This window comes from Sus scrofa, chromosome 13 (genome assembly GCF_000003025.6).
Source record: "Sus scrofa isolate TJ Tabasco breed Duroc chromosome 13, Sscrofa11.1, whole genome shotgun sequence".
In the NCBI taxonomy this organism is placed as follows: domain Eukaryota; kingdom Metazoa; phylum Chordata; class Mammalia; order Artiodactyla; family Suidae; genus Sus; species Sus scrofa.
The window spans coordinates 74,955,643-74,972,267 of NC_010455.5; the positions used below are offsets into that span (position 1 = coordinate 74,955,643).

Consider the following 16,625-nt stretch of genomic DNA (forward strand, 5'->3'; position numbering starts at 1 on the left):
TCTCTGTGTCCTTTGAATATTTTCAGGTATAAGCTTAGCTCTGTCCCCTAAAACCTGCACATAACTTCACCATGGACCTGTTTTCTCGTGGTTCTTTCTTACTTTAGCTTTCTGAGTACTTCCTCTCTGCCACCTCCAAATAGAGGTAGCTACTTTAAAAGAAGAGCCCTCTAAAGACAATTAGGAACCAGGCAAGTCCTGTGTGTTGGCAGGTGGGGCGCGGATTTGGAGATGTGACCACACTTCTGCACTGACGTGTTCAGTGACACCAGTTTGCCAGGAAGTAAAGCGTGGCTGGGGTGACACTCAGGAGTCTTGTTGCCCACCCTCTGCTCTCCTGAGCCACATGGCAGTTACACAGCCGTTGGGGAGCAGGTGAACCATGAGTGAAATTCCCCAGCACTTTATTGAGCCTCGAGTTCTAAATTCTGTTAAAGGCTCTTCTAACACATGGTAGGCAAAGGAGATGTCTGAAAACAAGTGCCACAACCTCAGGGAGTGAGACCTTCAATTTTACCCTTTTATGTCAACTTTCTTTTTTTTGTTTGTTTGTTTGTTTGTTTTGTCTTTTTGCCTTTTCTAGGGCCGCTCCCGCGGCATATGGAGGTTCCCAGGCCAGGTGTCCAATTGGAGCTGTAGCCGCCGGCCTACGCCACAGCCACAGCAATGCAGGATCCGAGCTGTGTCTGCGACCTACACCACAGCTCATGGCAACACCGGATCCTTAACCCACTGAGCAAGGCCAGGGACTGAACCCGCCACCTCATGGTTCCTAGTCGGATTCGTTAACCACTGAGCCATGACGGGACCTCCAACTATGTCAATTTTCCTACCATTTCCATGCCATCTCTCTTTAGGTGAAAGAGGACACTGTCAGGATGACCATGGAATCCCCTCCACCATAATGGTCATGGACCATTCCCAGCCTCAGTTAAGCTTCCTTTTAAAGCATATAGCTGGGCAGGTCCCGAGCTGGTGGCAAGTCACAGAATGAATATGTTCTTCTTATCCCGGGCCATATATGCCTGTTAGGTGGTAGATAAAGTTCACTCATATTGACTCAGGAAGAGTTGACTTTCTTCTGTCCTTCTGCCCAGATCAGTTTTTCGGTGAAGGCTGTGCCCCTGGGTCTCAGCGAAATTCCAGTCTCTGTGCTCTGTGTATCGGCTCGGAACGTGCGCCTGGAAGGGAATGCTTAGCCAACAACCATGAGAGATACTATGGCTACACAGGGGCTTTCAGGTGAGTCTTATAATCTTGATACAGAAACAATAATAATCCCAGCCCTGGTAAGATTCCTGTTGAGGAACTCAGGTGAGATTTTATGATCCTAGCCCATTAGTCCTGCAAGTCAAGGTGTCATATTTACAAACATATGTAGAAACTTGTGTGAAGGGGAGTCCAGGTCCCTCCCGGACATTGTCTCCAGACCTGGGTGGCATAGACAGCAAAGACTGGCAGTATGGGGAGGTCAGAAATTCTCAATAGGGGGCATTTTGCTCCTCAGGGGTCATTTGGCAGTGTCTGGAGATTTTTTTTTTTTTCTTCTTAAGGTTTCATGTGCAGGATAATGGAAGTTCCCAGGCTAGGGGTCGAATCAAAGCTGCAGCTGCCAGCCTACGCCACAGCCACAGCAACGCCAGATCTGACTCGAATCTGCCACCTACACCACAGCTTTTGGCAACGCTGGACTCCTTAACCCACTGAGCGAGGCCAGGGTTGAACCCACATCCTCATGGACACTATTTCGGGTTCTTAACCTGATGAGCCACAACGGGAACTCCTTAGAGATGTTTTTAATTATCAGTGGGGCTGAGGGGTGCTACCAGCGTCTAAATGGGAGAGGCTGCTAATCATCCTGCCTGCGCAGAAGAACACCCTACAACAAAGAATTATCCAGTTCCTAATGTCACTAGTGTCAAGGTGAGAAAACCCTACCACAGTTGAATAAACACAAGAGTCAAGTGTCTGGCTCATGGTCTTCCATGCAGAAGGTACAACCACATTCACCTAGAAATATACAAAAGTGAAATATATGATTTATACATCCCCAGTTTCAGTTCTATTTCATGGAGTCTTTTTTTATTATTATTATTTTTAAGAGACAGCTGTGAACCTTATGACTTTTCTTTTACTTTTTTTTATGATTTTTATTTTGACTTTTTTTACTTTTTTAACTATCCTTCTGAGTTAGGCCCATCTTACTTGGTAATTTATGAATCCATCAACTTCAAATTGATGGTGGTATTGTAACTGAACTTCTCAGTAGTGAAGGAAAAAGCAGATTATCCCAATTTTCCAGGTAGAACCATCTTGTGAATTAGAGTAAATATAATTCACATTCCTAAAGTTTCCAGTTGTACAAGTAGACTGTGAAAAAGAATCACTTTACTGAAAAACTGCCCCCTCCATTATCTGTGTTGAAGCTAGGAAACCTCTGTGCCAGAATTTGGAATTTAGTGTGTAGAACTGAAATAACTAACTACAAAGCATATCAGAGGTTCTGTTTTCTTTTTCTTTATCACTTAATGTTAATAATATATGATGAGGGAGAATAGATTCGTGATAAAATGGGAGTCATAATTGCTGATATCAGATGACCAGCCCTGGTTCCACAAGGTGACCTTCCTGAATCACAGACATGTCTCTGACCTCCTTCCTCCTCTCTCTCTATCTGGGACTCTGCAGGTGTCTGGTTGAGAAGGGAGATGTGGCCTTTGTGAAGGATCAGGTTGTCCAGCAGAACACTGACGGTACGGACACAACCCTTTGTCCCCATACAGCAGGGTGGCTGGTGCACGTGTGTTCAGGATGTCTTTGTGGAAGTGTCAGGTTCGTCCGTTCTGCGCTGGTCTCTCCCTCGGTCCTTGCCTACACACAACAAGGATTTGGAGGCCGAAAATCACTGTAGCGGCATCAGGATAGAGCCAGCGGGCTTTGCCGCACAAGGATGGCGGGAGGTGATCTGGCGGGAGGTTGTTCTGGCCGGGAGGTGCTGCAGCAGCGCTGGGATAGACCCAGTGGTCTTGCCGCTCAGAGATGAAGGCAGGCGGTCTCAGCATGGGAGCGGTTCTAAGTCAAGGGAATTTTCCCTCGAACTGACACCGTAGTGTAACATCGCAGAGCGCTGATCTTGGTCTGTTAATGAGGCTTTCTGGTCCATCTCCCCTAGCGAAAAAGGCTCCTGCCATTTGCCTTGGAGGTTGCAATCTAGAGTCAGGTAGCAGTGTGCAGCACGTTTTATTCACACCCACAGAGCAAACAGGCCGCCCTGGGGTAGGGGTTGGCCTCGGCTGCAGACCAATACATCACGAATCTGTTTGGGGACTCCTTTTCTCTTGCCCCAGGCCCCCTAATTTCCTGTCCCCACCTCCCTGAACCACGCGTGCGTGCGTAAATTGATCTCTGTGAGGGGAGGAGGGGCGTTTGGCTCCTCTGATTGGTTCTGGGGGGTGCCTTATTTACATGGGAAAAAAGTTATAGGGAGATGCTCCGAAGAGCATTCCTCTGGTACCTGCTTGTGTCTTCATTGTTTGATCACAGGCCTCCTCTTTTAGTAATCGGTAAATGGCCTGTTTTGAATCACCCAGGTCTGAGTCCCTATCCTATCCTACCTAACGGAAGTGTGACTGTCAGGGTCTAGAGCACTGATTCTCAACCCGTTTGTTCAGTGAAAAGAGATGTGTTCACCTGGGTATGCAGGATGATAAGGGCCAGGGGGTTCCCAGTGGCCTGGAATTCTCTCCCACGAGCAGGCACAGGTGCAGGCCCTGTGCCTCCTTTCCCCTAAATACATCAGTGCACATTTCCTAAGAACAAGGATTTTCTCTTACAAACCTACATTCAATGATCAAGATCAGGAAATTTATACTAACATGGATTTAATGCTCATCATGTCCACAGTCCCTATTCATTTGTTTTTAAAAACCTTTCTTTTATTCAAATTTTTTTTTTGGCCACACCCACAGCATATAGAGTTCCCAGGCCAGGGATCAGATCCAAGCCACAGTTGCCAGGGATCAAACCTGTGTCCCAGCACTCCAGAGATGCTGCTGATCCGATGTACCACAGCAGGAATTCCCCTATTCAAATTTTGTGAATTATCTTCAAAAGGTCCTTTATAACTAGTTCCCATATTTCTAGGTCCATAGATATTTAAATATACTATAGGTCCACTGGAAAAAAAAAAAAAAAAAAAAAAAAAACCTTATAGGCAGTGGCACTCCTGTAGCAATGAGCAACATGACCCTGACTTCTAGAACCATTCTCCAATAGAAGGAACCAAAGGCCTTTTGGAAAAATAGCTGATGCTGGGGCTTGGGCAAGAAAAGTACAAGGTGAACCTGGAACATCTTGCTGAAGCCCTCACAGAATGGAATGTATCAAAGCACACAGGAGCCATTGGGAAAGCCCTCCACTGGCCAAATCTGGGACATTTTGAACCTTAAAAGAAATAATAATAGTAGTAAGTGATAACCCATTGACTAAAATAAGAACTCATGAGTCCACCTAGATTAAACAAATGAGTATAAGGGAAAGATCTTCCTTATTGTGGAATGCTAATTATAGTCACAGAAATAATTGTAAAGGTTAAAAACTATCATTTGGCAACCAATATAGTAATGATTGCTTCAAGCAAGGATCATCAATGGGGACTAAAACTAGTGAGTGAAGATCAGAAGGCCATGGCATTAACAAAGAAGAAAAAAATCTTAAAAATGTTGGTAAGAATGAGCGTCCCACCTGCCCACTCTGTATCACTAACCGCTTAGAGCACCCCCTACAGTCCAGACAGTTATTACTTCCTTCCCTCCCTCAGGCCCTTTCACCCAACCTCAGATTTTTCCCACAATTCCTTTAGAATGAACTAGTACAGGACCAGCTCCTCCAAGAAGCCTTTCCAGATGGCACATCCCATCCCAGAGCAGAATCCTCTGTCCAGAGCGCTGTTATTATTGAATTCATCACATTCTGTAGTACACTGGCTACAGGGACCCTTTGAGTTCTATTTTTCCTCCTCTTACATCCCAACACCAACCACAGTATGGGGCACATGGACATAGCTAAGGATTTACTTGAAGGAATATTAGTTTGACTCGTTTTTCTTTCCTCTCTCCTGTTATTTTTGCTTTTTCCTTTAAGGGCTGTCCTTTTTCCGGCTACCTGAGTGTTACCCTAGGCTGGTTCTTTGTCACACCTTGATTTCTCTTAGTAACCTTATCTATGAGGGCGCCCCTCTCTTGGCCTCAATTCTCTTTGCAATGACTTCAAAAGACTTGGCTCCTGAGAGGAATTTAGAGAGGAGACCTACCTCGCATTTAAATAACATCCTAAGATCTCTATTTGCCCCATAGTCATTTTATGTGCGAAGCACACTGGCACTGCAACCTCACTAAATAAATCCAAATTCCTTATACTTCTCTCAAAATTTAGTCCTCTTCACACAGCCTCTGCCCCTACAGAGGACTTTTTTTTTTCTTTTTAGGGCCGCTCCCATGGCATATGGAGGTTCCCAGGCCAGGGGTCGAATCGAGCTACAGCTGCCGGCCTACGCCAGAGCCACAGCAACACAGGATCTGAGCTGTGTCTGCAACCTACACCACAGCTCATGGCAATGCCAGATCCCTAACCCACTGAGCAATGCCAGGAATTGAACCTGCAACCTCATGGTTCCTAGTTGGATTTGTTTCTGCTGCACCACGACGGGAACTCCCCTACAGAGGACTTTATTATACGCCCTGCCAGTCAAGCCAAGATGAGTCTTTCAGTCAGTATGTTTTTTTGTTTCTTCAGAATATGTGTAAATTCTATGGTATTTTGTGATACAGAAGAATCAGGATACAAAGGCATGTGGACTCTCTGATCTAATTATGTGCCTATGTGTCTACACATTATATGAGTGTCTAGAAAAGACACTAGAAGACAGGCACCAATGTTGATAAGTGAATGCTGTAGGATTATATGAGTTTCAAAGTTTTCTTCCTTAAACTAAGCAGCATTTTACAAAGCAGCCACAGTAAACAAGCATTATTTTTACTGGAGAGAAAATTTATCATCCTCTCTAGTTGCCTACTGCTCCTTACTCAAACCAAAGCGCCTCTCAGCTCATTTTTCCTAATTGTCCTATTTCAGTGCATACATCAACATCGATTTCCATTCAGAAATTCTCGTAGACCCATTTTTCTTCCCATCTAAGTGCCCCACTTCATCTCACACTCAGAGCCTTGAGGACCTGGGCATATTCAGCCTGACTGCCCAAAGACTCTGTCCCAGTGGGGCTGTTTCCCTCCACCCATTAGAAACACAAGGCACATCTCTGTCCCTGAGTCTTTCCGGACCCGCCCCAGAGAAGTGGTCCTTTCTCCTCTCAATCCTACACATGTAACAGGACTCACCTGAAGACATCTTCTCCAGCTTGCCTTGCCGAGTCAATGTGCTTGCTCAGGGCTGGCTCCCTAGCTCACACATTTAGAGTGTTACACAAAATATAAAATGTTGGAAGTTCCCTGGTGGTGCAGTGGGTTAAGGATCTAGCATTTTCTCTTCTGTGGCTTGGATTACTGCTGTGGCATGTGTTCAGTCCCTAGCCTGGGAACTTCTTCATGCTGTGGATGCAACCAAAAAAAAAAAAAATTATTTATCGGTGTCCTGCATTCTTGCTTTTGGTATGTGTGCTATTTCCCCCTTCAATAAGATTGTGTTTTGCGGAGGGCTAAGAACATAGTATAGAATAAATGCTTAAATTGCTAAGTAGCACAGAATGGATTTGGAGAGAATAAGTATGGATTTCATATGGAAGGTGTTGAGTTGAAGGGACTGCTAAGAAAGGAGAAATATTGAAAGGTGAGCAAAGATGTGTGCAGGTACTGTGGGAGGAGAGGCAGGGAATTTGGAGTTTTCTATTAAAACCAAAAGTGTACATTTGGGGAATGTAGGAAAAGGGGTATTTTTACTTATATAAATAAATTTAAACTTTTTTTTTTTTTGTCTTTTTAGGACAGCACCCTCAGCATATGGAGGTTCCCAGGCTAGGGGTCTAATCGGAGTTGTAGCTGCTGGCCTATGCCAGAGCCACAGCAGCTCAGGATCCGAGCCATGTCTGTGACCAACACCACAGCTCATGGCAATGATCCTTAACCCACTGAGTGAGGCCAGGGATCTAACCTGTGTCCTCATGGATGTTAGTTGGGCTCATTAATTGCTGAGCCATGGTGGGAACTCCTAAATTTAAAATTTTATGATAGTGAATTCATATATTAGTTGTTCAAGTCAATGAGAAAATAAAGGGAAAATTAAATTAAGAAAAAGACTGCAATCCTGCGTTTTAGGAGAGAAGCAAAAAAATGGGAAAACTTATATTTGCCTCAGGAGGAAGGAGCTTAAAACTATGAGACTGGGTGAAATGTTCTTTTTCAGAAAGAGTAGAGAGAAGATGAAGCAAGGGGCTGAGGAGAGGGAATGGACCTATACACAGAGGCAGGCATGCATTTCACGTAGAACTAGTACAAGTGAACCCAATTTCAGACATCTGGCCACCTTCCAAAAGGGTCTCCGGGGAAAGATCTTTTGCTTGCTGGTGCACAGAGACTGTCAACCTGCTTAGAGGGTCACTTCTTCGGGTGCTGGAGCAAGAGGTCCTAATGCTTTGGAGTTTAGGAGAAATGAAGATCTTTTTGAACATCATCTGCAAAATGTGGTTTATTCCACCCTGGCTGGGAGGGCAGATTGAAAGGAATGGTCCCTGGGAATTCCTGGTAGGTCTCTCCTCTCTACATCACAGGAAGCCCTGCTAGCCACTAAAACCAGGCTTTCCACACACCAGTGGGTTGGTCACATCCACCAATGAGGGTGCTTTGATCAAAGCTGTAGCTGACCCACACTTTCTGTATCCAGGAAAAAACAAGGATGATTGGGCAAAAGATCTGAAGCAGATGGATTTTGAGCTGCTGTGCCAGAACGGCGCCAGGGAGCCTGTGGATAATGCTGAGAACTGCCACCTGGCCAGAGCCCCAAACCATGCTGTGGTTGCACGGGATGATAAAGTGACCTGTGTTGCTGAGGAGTTACTTAAACAGCAGGTATGGACCAGCAGGTACCTCCAACCCCTTTTTCCTGGGTGGATGTGGATTATTGGTGCACAGTCACAGCTGAGTACCAGCCCACACTCCAGCATTCTTTTCCTGGAAGTTAGAATAGGGAGGGCATGGACTATGGAACTTGCTCTCCCAGGACTGGCTCTGCTAATATCTTCTGCTCATGGGAGATCAGACCCCATCTGATGCACATGTCCCTGGGTCCAAGCATCTACCTTCCATCTCAACCTTGACCTTACTCTGCTGTACCCTCATTTTCCTCACATTTATCTTGTTTTTTTCTTTTTACAGCTGCAATTGCAGCATATGGAAGTTCCTGGGGCTAGGGGTTGAATCAGAGGTACAGCTGCAGCCTATGCCACAGCCATGGCAACACTGGATTTGAGCTGCATCTATGGCCTACACTGGATCCTTAATCCACTGACTGAGGCCAGGGATCAAACCCACATCCTCACGGACACTGTGTCAGGTTCTTAACCCCCTGAGCCACAATGGGAACTCCTGCCTTTTTTAAAAAAAGAAAGACAACTGATCCCGTTTCCCAGTGCCAACCCCCCCGCCCCCCCGCGCGCGCTTTTTGCTTTTTAGGGCTGTACTCGTGCCATATGGAAGTTCTCAGGCCAGGGGTCGAATTGGAGCTGCAGCTGCTGGCCACAGCCACAGCAACGTGGGATACAAGCCACGGCTGCAACCTACACCACAGCTCACGGCAACACTGGGTCCTTAACCTATTGCCTGAGGCCAGGGATGGAACCTGCATCCTCAGGGATACTAGTCAGATCCGCTGAGTCACAATGGGAACTCCCTCTCAGCCCTTCTTGATAAAAGTCATAAAAGGTGGACTGTGTTTCTCTTGCTTAGGCAGAGTGAGAACCATTCCAACAGGCAGAAAAAAATCAGGAACCCTACCTTTGGGAGCTTGTCAGGGGAAAATAAACAAGCCAGGGCCAGCCTTGTGGCGGATAGGGGCTGCTTGTGCCCTCTAGCCTGAAAGACTCCTCAACCCACAATATCCCCCACCCCTCAGCGACAGCTTCCTGCCTGTTGATCTACCATTAGTTTTCTTTTTCTTTTTATTTATTTATTTATTTATTTTTGTCTTTTTGCCATTTCTAGGGAGACTCCCACGGCATATGGAGGTTCCCAGGCTAGGGGTCTAATCAGAGCTGTAGCCGGTGGCCTACGCCAGGGCCACAGCAAGGCAGGATCCGAGCCGAGTCGGCGACCTACACCACAGCTCATGGCAACACCGGATCCTTAACCCACTGAGCAAGGCCAGGGATCAAACCCGCAACCTCATGGTTCCTAGTCGGATTCATTAACCACTGAGCCATGACAGGAACTCCAGTTTTCTTTTTTTTTTTTAATTAAGATAGCACACCTTTGTGAGTTCTCTTAAGATAAACGATACTCTTAAGGTAAACTGACATTTATGACTAGCACTTCCTAGATGTTATATGGAATGTTAAATCTTTTGTAATCATTATTTCACTTATAATTCTAGAAGACCTGGAGGAGTCAAGCCTCTTATCAAGACAGGATCAAAGGTGCAAACATGAAAGTTTAACAGCTACGTGTACCACCCCTCATTGGGTGGCTCATATTTGATATCTTCTTTGAGAATAATACTTAAAAGGGACATGTTTCTGTCCTCTGATTTTCTGGAAGCAGCTCCCCAGGGCCATGGCCAATGAAGTGGGGAAGAGAGAACAGAGAAGTTAGCAGAGAGTGATTGGGAGAGAGGGACTTCTCCAAGGAGATGGGACTAGGATGGACCTTATGGAGCACATTGGGGCCTCATGGAAGTATGGATTTAGGCTCCATAACTGTGCAAATGCCAGGTGAGGGATGAGGGAAGATCTTAAGTCATCATCTGCAGCTCCCCTTTCTCCCCAGAGCTGGTTTCCAGCTTCCAGCCACCCCCATGCCATCCATGTGTCCCCAGCGCATGGTCCTCATGCACCTGCCTTCCATTTGACAGGCTCAATTTGGAAGACATGTAACCGACTGCTCAAGCAGCTTTTGCATGTTCAAGTCAAATACCAAGGACCTCCTCTTCAGGGATGACACCCAATGTTTGGCCAGAGTTGGCAAAACTACGTATGAATCCTACTTAGGAGCCGACTACATCACGGCTGTGGCTAACCTGAGAAAATGCTCAACCTCAAGTGAGTAAGAGGAACAGCATGGGGAACCTTGCAAAGCAAACACGCTCGGGGTTCTGGGTGCTGGATACAAAAGGAGGAGCGGGCTGTGGTCCCCAGGAGATGACCAATGGACACGGTGATACAAATGGGGGGACAATTCAATCCGAGCATGAATGAAAGGCTACTTGCATGGGCCAATGGTAAGGGGACACGGGCTGAGGGCACTGAGATAAGGACAGGCTGGACATGAAGAATTCCATACTATTACTAACGAAAGGAAGAGAGCTGTGCGACCATGCTCATTGCTCTGCTCTAAAAGCCTTTTTGTACAGTGCTGCATTGTTCAAAAAGGCAGCCTCTTGCTACATGTGGCTTTTTACATTTATATTAATTAATACTAAACAAAATTTTAAGTTTAGTTCCTTTGTCACACTAGCTATACTGTGTTTAGTAGATACATGTGGCTCCATATAAATGAGGAAAGAAAATATTTCCAGGATTGCAGAGAGTTCTTTTACATGTGCTTATCTTGAACAATGATAAGTTCTGGTACCTCTAAATGTTGCCATACATACCACAAGCATACCTCAGTGACATTTCAGGTTCAGTTTCAGACCATTGCAATAGAGCAAGGCACATGAAGTTTTTGGTTTCCTTTCCTTTTTTTTTTTTTTTTTTTTTTTCCTGTCTTTTGTCTTTCTAGGGCCACACCCTCAGCACATGGAGGTTCCCAGGCTAGGGGTCGAATCGTAGCCGTAGCTGCCGGCCTCCACCACAGCCACAGCAACGCCAGATCCGAGCCACATCTGTGATCTACACCACAGCTCTCCACAATGCTGGATTCTTAACACATTGTGTGAGGCCAGGGACTGAACCCACATCCTCATGGATACTAGTCGGGTTCATTAACTACTGAGCCACGATGGGAACTCTATGGTTTTTGGTTTCCTAATGCATATGAAAGTTATACTGAAGTTCCCATTGTGGCGCAGCGGAAACGAATCTGACTAGTATCCATGAGATTGCAGGTTCAATCCCTGGCCTCATTCAGTGGGTTAAGGATCCGGCATTGCCATGAGCTGTGGTGTAGGTTGCAGATTCGTCTCAGATCCCACATTGCTGTGGCTGTGTCGTAGGCTGGCATCTACAGCTCCGATTGGACCCCTAGCCTGGAAACTTCCATATGCCGAAGGTGCGGCCCTAAAAGACAGAAAAAAAAAAAAAAAAGTTATACTTAACACTATACTATAAAGTATGCAATAGCATTATGTCTAAAAAAAAAACTAAAATCAATGCACATGTCTTGATGAAAACTTTTTTATTGCTAAAAAATGCTATCCATTGTCCGAGCCAACAGTGAATCATAATCTTTTTGTCAGTGGAGGGTATTGGTTCAATGTTGATGGCTGCTGACCAATCAGGGTGGTGGTTGCCTATGGCTGGGGTGGCTGTGGCAATTTCTTTTTTTTTTTTAACTCAGTGAATTTTATTATGTTTATAGTTGTACAACGATCATCACAATGTGGCAATTTCTTAAACTAAGACAACAATGAAGTTTGCCACATCGATTGACTCTTCCTTTCATGAACCATTTCTCTGTAGCTTTGCTGTTTGATAGCATTTTTCCCGTAGTAGAACGTCTTTCAAAGTTGGAGTGAAACTTCTTAAGCCCTGTTGCTGCTTTATCAAATAGGTTTATGTAATCCTTTATTGTGACTTCAACGATCTTCACAGTATCTTCACCAAGAGCCGAGTCCATCTTAAGAAACAATTCTCTTTGCTCATCCATAAGCAGCAACTCCTTTCCTGTTAAAGTTTTATCATGAGATGGCAGCAAGTCAGTCACATCTTCAGGCTCCACTTCTAATTCTAGTTCTCTTGCTATTTCCATGACATCTGTGCACTTTATCCACTAAAGTCTTGAACCCCTCAAAGTCATCTACAAGGGGTGGAATCATCTTCTTCCAAACTCCTGTCCATGTTGATGTTTTGATGTCTTCCTATGAGTCATAAATGTCATTAATGGCATCTAGAATGATGACTCCCCTCTAGAAGTTTTTCAGTTGACTGCCCAGATCCTTCAGAGGAATCACTACCTATGGCAGTTTTGACCTTATTATTCCTTTAAGAATAAGACTTGAAATTCAGAATGACTCCTTGATCCATGGGCTGTAGAATGCGTATTATGTTAGCAGACATGTATACATTAATCTCCTGGTACATCTCCATCAGAGCTCTTGGGTGACCAGGTGCATTGTCAATGAGCATTCATATTTTGAAAGGAATCTTTTTCTTTCTGAGCAGAAGGTCTCAATTAAAAAAAGTGGGCTTAAAATATTCAGTAAACCATGTTGTAAACAGACATACTGTCATCCAGGCTTTGTTGTTCAATTTTTAGAGCACACACAGAGTAGATGTAGCATAATTCTTAAGGGCCATAGGATTTTGGATATGGTAAATGAGCACTGGCTTCAGCTTTAGAGTCATGAGCTGCATTAGCACCTAACAAGAGAGTCAGTCTGTCCTTTAAGCTTTCAAGCCAGGATTTGACTTCTCCTCTCCAGCTAAAATCCTAGATGGAAACTTCTCATCCAATAGAAGGCTGTTTTGTCTACTTGAAAATCTGTTGATTAGTGTAGCCACCTTCATTAATGATCTTAGCTAGGTCTTCTGGATGACTTGCTACAGCTTCTACATCAGCACTTGCTACTTAACCTTGCACTTTTATTTTTTTAATGATTTTTATTTTTTTCCATTAAAGCTGGTTTACAGTGTCCCATCAACTTTTCTATTCTACAGCAAGGTGACCCAGTCACACACACACATATATATATATTTTTTCTCACGTTATCATGCTCCATCATAAGTGACTACACATAGTTCCCACCTTGCACTTTTATATTATAGAGATGGCTTCTTTCCTTCAACCTCTGAATCAATCTCTACTAGCTTCAGACTTTCCTCTTACAGTTTCCTTATCTCTCTCAGCCTTCATAGAACTGAAGAGAGTTAGGGCCTTGCTCTGCATTAGGCTTTGGCTTAAGGGAATCTTGGGGCTGGTTTGATCTTCTATCCAGACCACTCAGACTTTCTCCATATCAGCAATAAGGCTGTTCTACTTTCTTATCATTTGTATTTTCATTCGAGTAGCACTTTTAATTTCCTTTAAGAACTTTTCCTCGTCATTCACAACTTGTCTAACTGTTTAGTACAAGAGGCCTCTCTTGGCTTTTGACATGCCTTCCTACACTTGATCTTAGCCAAAAGGCCGAGAAGCGATGACATGCCTTCCTCATTAAGCTTAATCACAGCTAGCATTTGATTTAAAGTGAGAGATGAGCAACTCTTCCTTTCACTTGAACACTTAGAGGCCAGTGTTGGGGCTGTTGATTGGCCTAATTTCAATACTGCTGTTCTGCTGCCGCAGTCAGGACACACACAACATTTATCAATTAATTTTCCCATCTTAATGGGCATGGTTTGTGGGGCCCCAAAACAATGAACAACAGTAACATCAAAGACCCCTGATCTTGGATCACTATAACAAATGTAAGAAAAATGAAAAAGCATAAATTATTTCAACAATTACCAAAACGTGACACAAAGGCATGAAGTGAGCAAAGGCTATTGGGAAAATGGCGCCAACAGCATTTGCTTGATGCTGGGTTACCCAAAACCTTCAATTTGTAAAAAACACTACATCTGCAAAGTGACAATAAAGCGAGGCACAATAAAATGAGGTATGCCTGTACTTACCTAGAACACCAGCTTTCTAAGAATTGGAGAACAGTAACACATCATCACACTATAGCTATGTTGCATATCATTGAATCATTTGGAATCATTTGGAAGGTGTGGGAGAAAACCTTGTAACCTTAGGGCAGTTATTCTCCACCTGCAGCGTGCAGGTCTGTGAGCCATGGTCCTGGGGATACCAATTTAGCAAGTCTGTGCCAGGTTCAGGGTTTCTGGATTTTAACAGCTGCCCACATAATTCTGGTGCAAGAAACGTGCTTGTCCACAGCCATGGTTCTGAGCACCCAGGTTTTGTTTCCCTAACCTATACCGTCCATGATCGAGGGGAGACTCTGGCTCTGCTGGACTCCACTCCATCCCCAGCCCCCAGCCCAGAAACTGGCAGGTGATGGGTGCTTAGTGGATCCTGTAATGTTAGTTTCCTAGCTGCAGAAAGAGGTCAAAGAAGACAGTCCTCCCAGGCTCCTTCCAGCCACATGGATTCAGATGTGGAAGCCTCACCCATAAGACACAAGCTGGGGGATGATGCAGGGCAGTGGAATCATGTTACCATCCTTGCTGGGGGGCCCTTCCCGGTGTAGGCCTAGGAGCTGTGCATGGAAGGGGAGGAGGCCACTGGGAGAATGGCCAAGTCCACCAGTTAGAAGAGCAGGGCAAAGAGTCTGAGCACTCTTGTATCAGCCTTAACTGCTCGTTTACTCAACAGAAAATCCAGGTATATTTTAACTCTCCTACCTCTCTTCTCTGCCCCCACAGAACTCCTGGAAGCCTGTACTTTCCACAGTGCTAAAAATCCAAGAGTGGAGACTACCACCTGATGGAGACGGGAGCTCACGGGACCCATAAGCTTCCCTCTGGTTGTGCTGGCCTGAGTGGTTTGGTTGCCTTCACACTTTCGTGGTGGCACCTCTGCAGGACAAAAAAAAAATAAAAATTATTATCATTTTTGTCTTTTAAAAAATTCATTTTTTCCTAAATGTTTGTTCTGGAAGGATCTCTTTCATACCATCTGACTAAATATATGTGCAATTAGCCCTTCCTTCAGAGTTCAGGATTCATCTGCTCTTTCCCACAGCCACATCTCCTGGTACAGTCCAAGTAGAAATCCTTTCTAAAAGGGGTCTTATAATAGAATCAAGCATATGAGGCTGTGTGTGTGTGTGGGCATATGTGTAGGTGTGCACTGCTGGGGAAGGAGCAGGAAGGAAAATATAGAGTAAGTATTGAGATAGAGTGCTCAAGGCAATATAGAAAAAGAATATAGAAGATTTATATATTAAAATATATATATATCCATACACTTTTTGGCCACACTCGCAGCACGTGGAAGTTCTGGGCCAGGTATCGAACCCGAGCCACAGCGGTGACAATGCTGGATGCTTAACTGCTAGGCTACAGAAACTCCTTAAAAAATATTTTACATAATCATGAGGTATACTTGAGGTCCTGAGTCTCATTGCTTAGGAAAGTGAATCACTGGGACCTCTTCTTGCTAAAAATCATCCCTTGACCCCGATTCCCAGGGCAGTCACTGCCCTCTCTCCTCTTCCCCTAGTGGAACTCCTGGAAGGTGGAGCCTCGCTCTTTCCATGCCTCTCTTGTTATTATCAGCTGAACATAGAGAAATCAGTCTTCTGCTCTACTCATTTCCCACAGCTCCTCTGGTCAAGGTCACTGCCCACCTGCTGGCTGTGCAAACCAATTAGTTCTTTCATCCCTGAGTCTGTTTATTCACCTGATATGGCTGACCACTCACTCGCTCTTCCTCAGAACTCCCTCCAGCTTCTCTGACACGGCAGCTCTCTGCTCTGGTTGTCTTTCCTTTCTGTGGTCTTACTGTGGGCTCATCCTACCAGCTCTGAAATGTAGGGTAATCTTCCTATGGGTTTTCTCTCTCTCTCTCTTTTTCCTTTTTGGCCACCCCAAAGAATATGGAGTTCCCAGCCCAGGGATCAGATCCAAGCCACACTTGCAACCTACGCTGCAACTGCAGCAATGCTGGATCCTTTAACCTCCTGTGCCAGGCCAGGGATTGAACCTGTGTCTTGGTGCTGCAGAGAAGCAGCAGATCCTGTTGTACCACAGTGGGAACTCATGGGGTTCTTCTCTTGACCCAGGGCTCTCCCCACTTTTCAGGCCCTCCCTAAGCAATAAGAACAACTCCTGGGCATCTACAGCTACAGTTCTGACCCGGGTCTCTAGTGTCCCACACTCACAGCTCCTCCTGCCTGTGCATCTATGCGACTATAACACCACAATCAGAGGCCCAACAGTAAAAAAGTGAGGTGATCATCTTGAGCCCCCAGACACCCCGCCCCCCGCGCTGTCCTAATCCAATCATTGTTTCCACATATTTCATATCGTTAAAGACACGGTCTGCTACCCACTCACGGGAGTCTTAAACAGAGGAGTCAGATTTCAATTCACAATTTTCCCTCATCCCACATCCAATGTCAGCAGCAAGCTGTGTTGATTTTGCCCTCTAAGCAACTTTCCAGTTTGCCCCTTTGTTTCCTAACTTCTACTGTAGCCTTGGTTTACACTCAGGGGCAGAGCTGCAGGTAGGGGGTTTCTGGACACAATGGTCTACACCTCTCGACTTTCTGTTACCCAAGGAAACATACGCCGG

At 45.0% G+C, this 16,625-nt stretch overlaps 1 protein-coding gene across 1 annotated transcript in view; it reads left to right on the forward strand.

Moving 5' to 3' along the window:
- Positions 1-14,957, forward strand: part of TF (transferrin) — a 39,945-nt gene extending 24,988 nt beyond the window's left edge. Inside the window, 5 exon segments of the mRNA NM_001244653.1 lie at positions 1,098-1,242; positions 2,689-2,753; positions 7,894-8,078; positions 10,075-10,261; positions 14,753-14,957. Coding sequence (NP_001231582.1) covers positions 1,098-1,242; positions 2,689-2,753; positions 7,894-8,078; positions 10,075-10,261; positions 14,753-14,814 — 644 coding nt within the window. The 3' untranslated portion in view covers positions 14,815-14,957.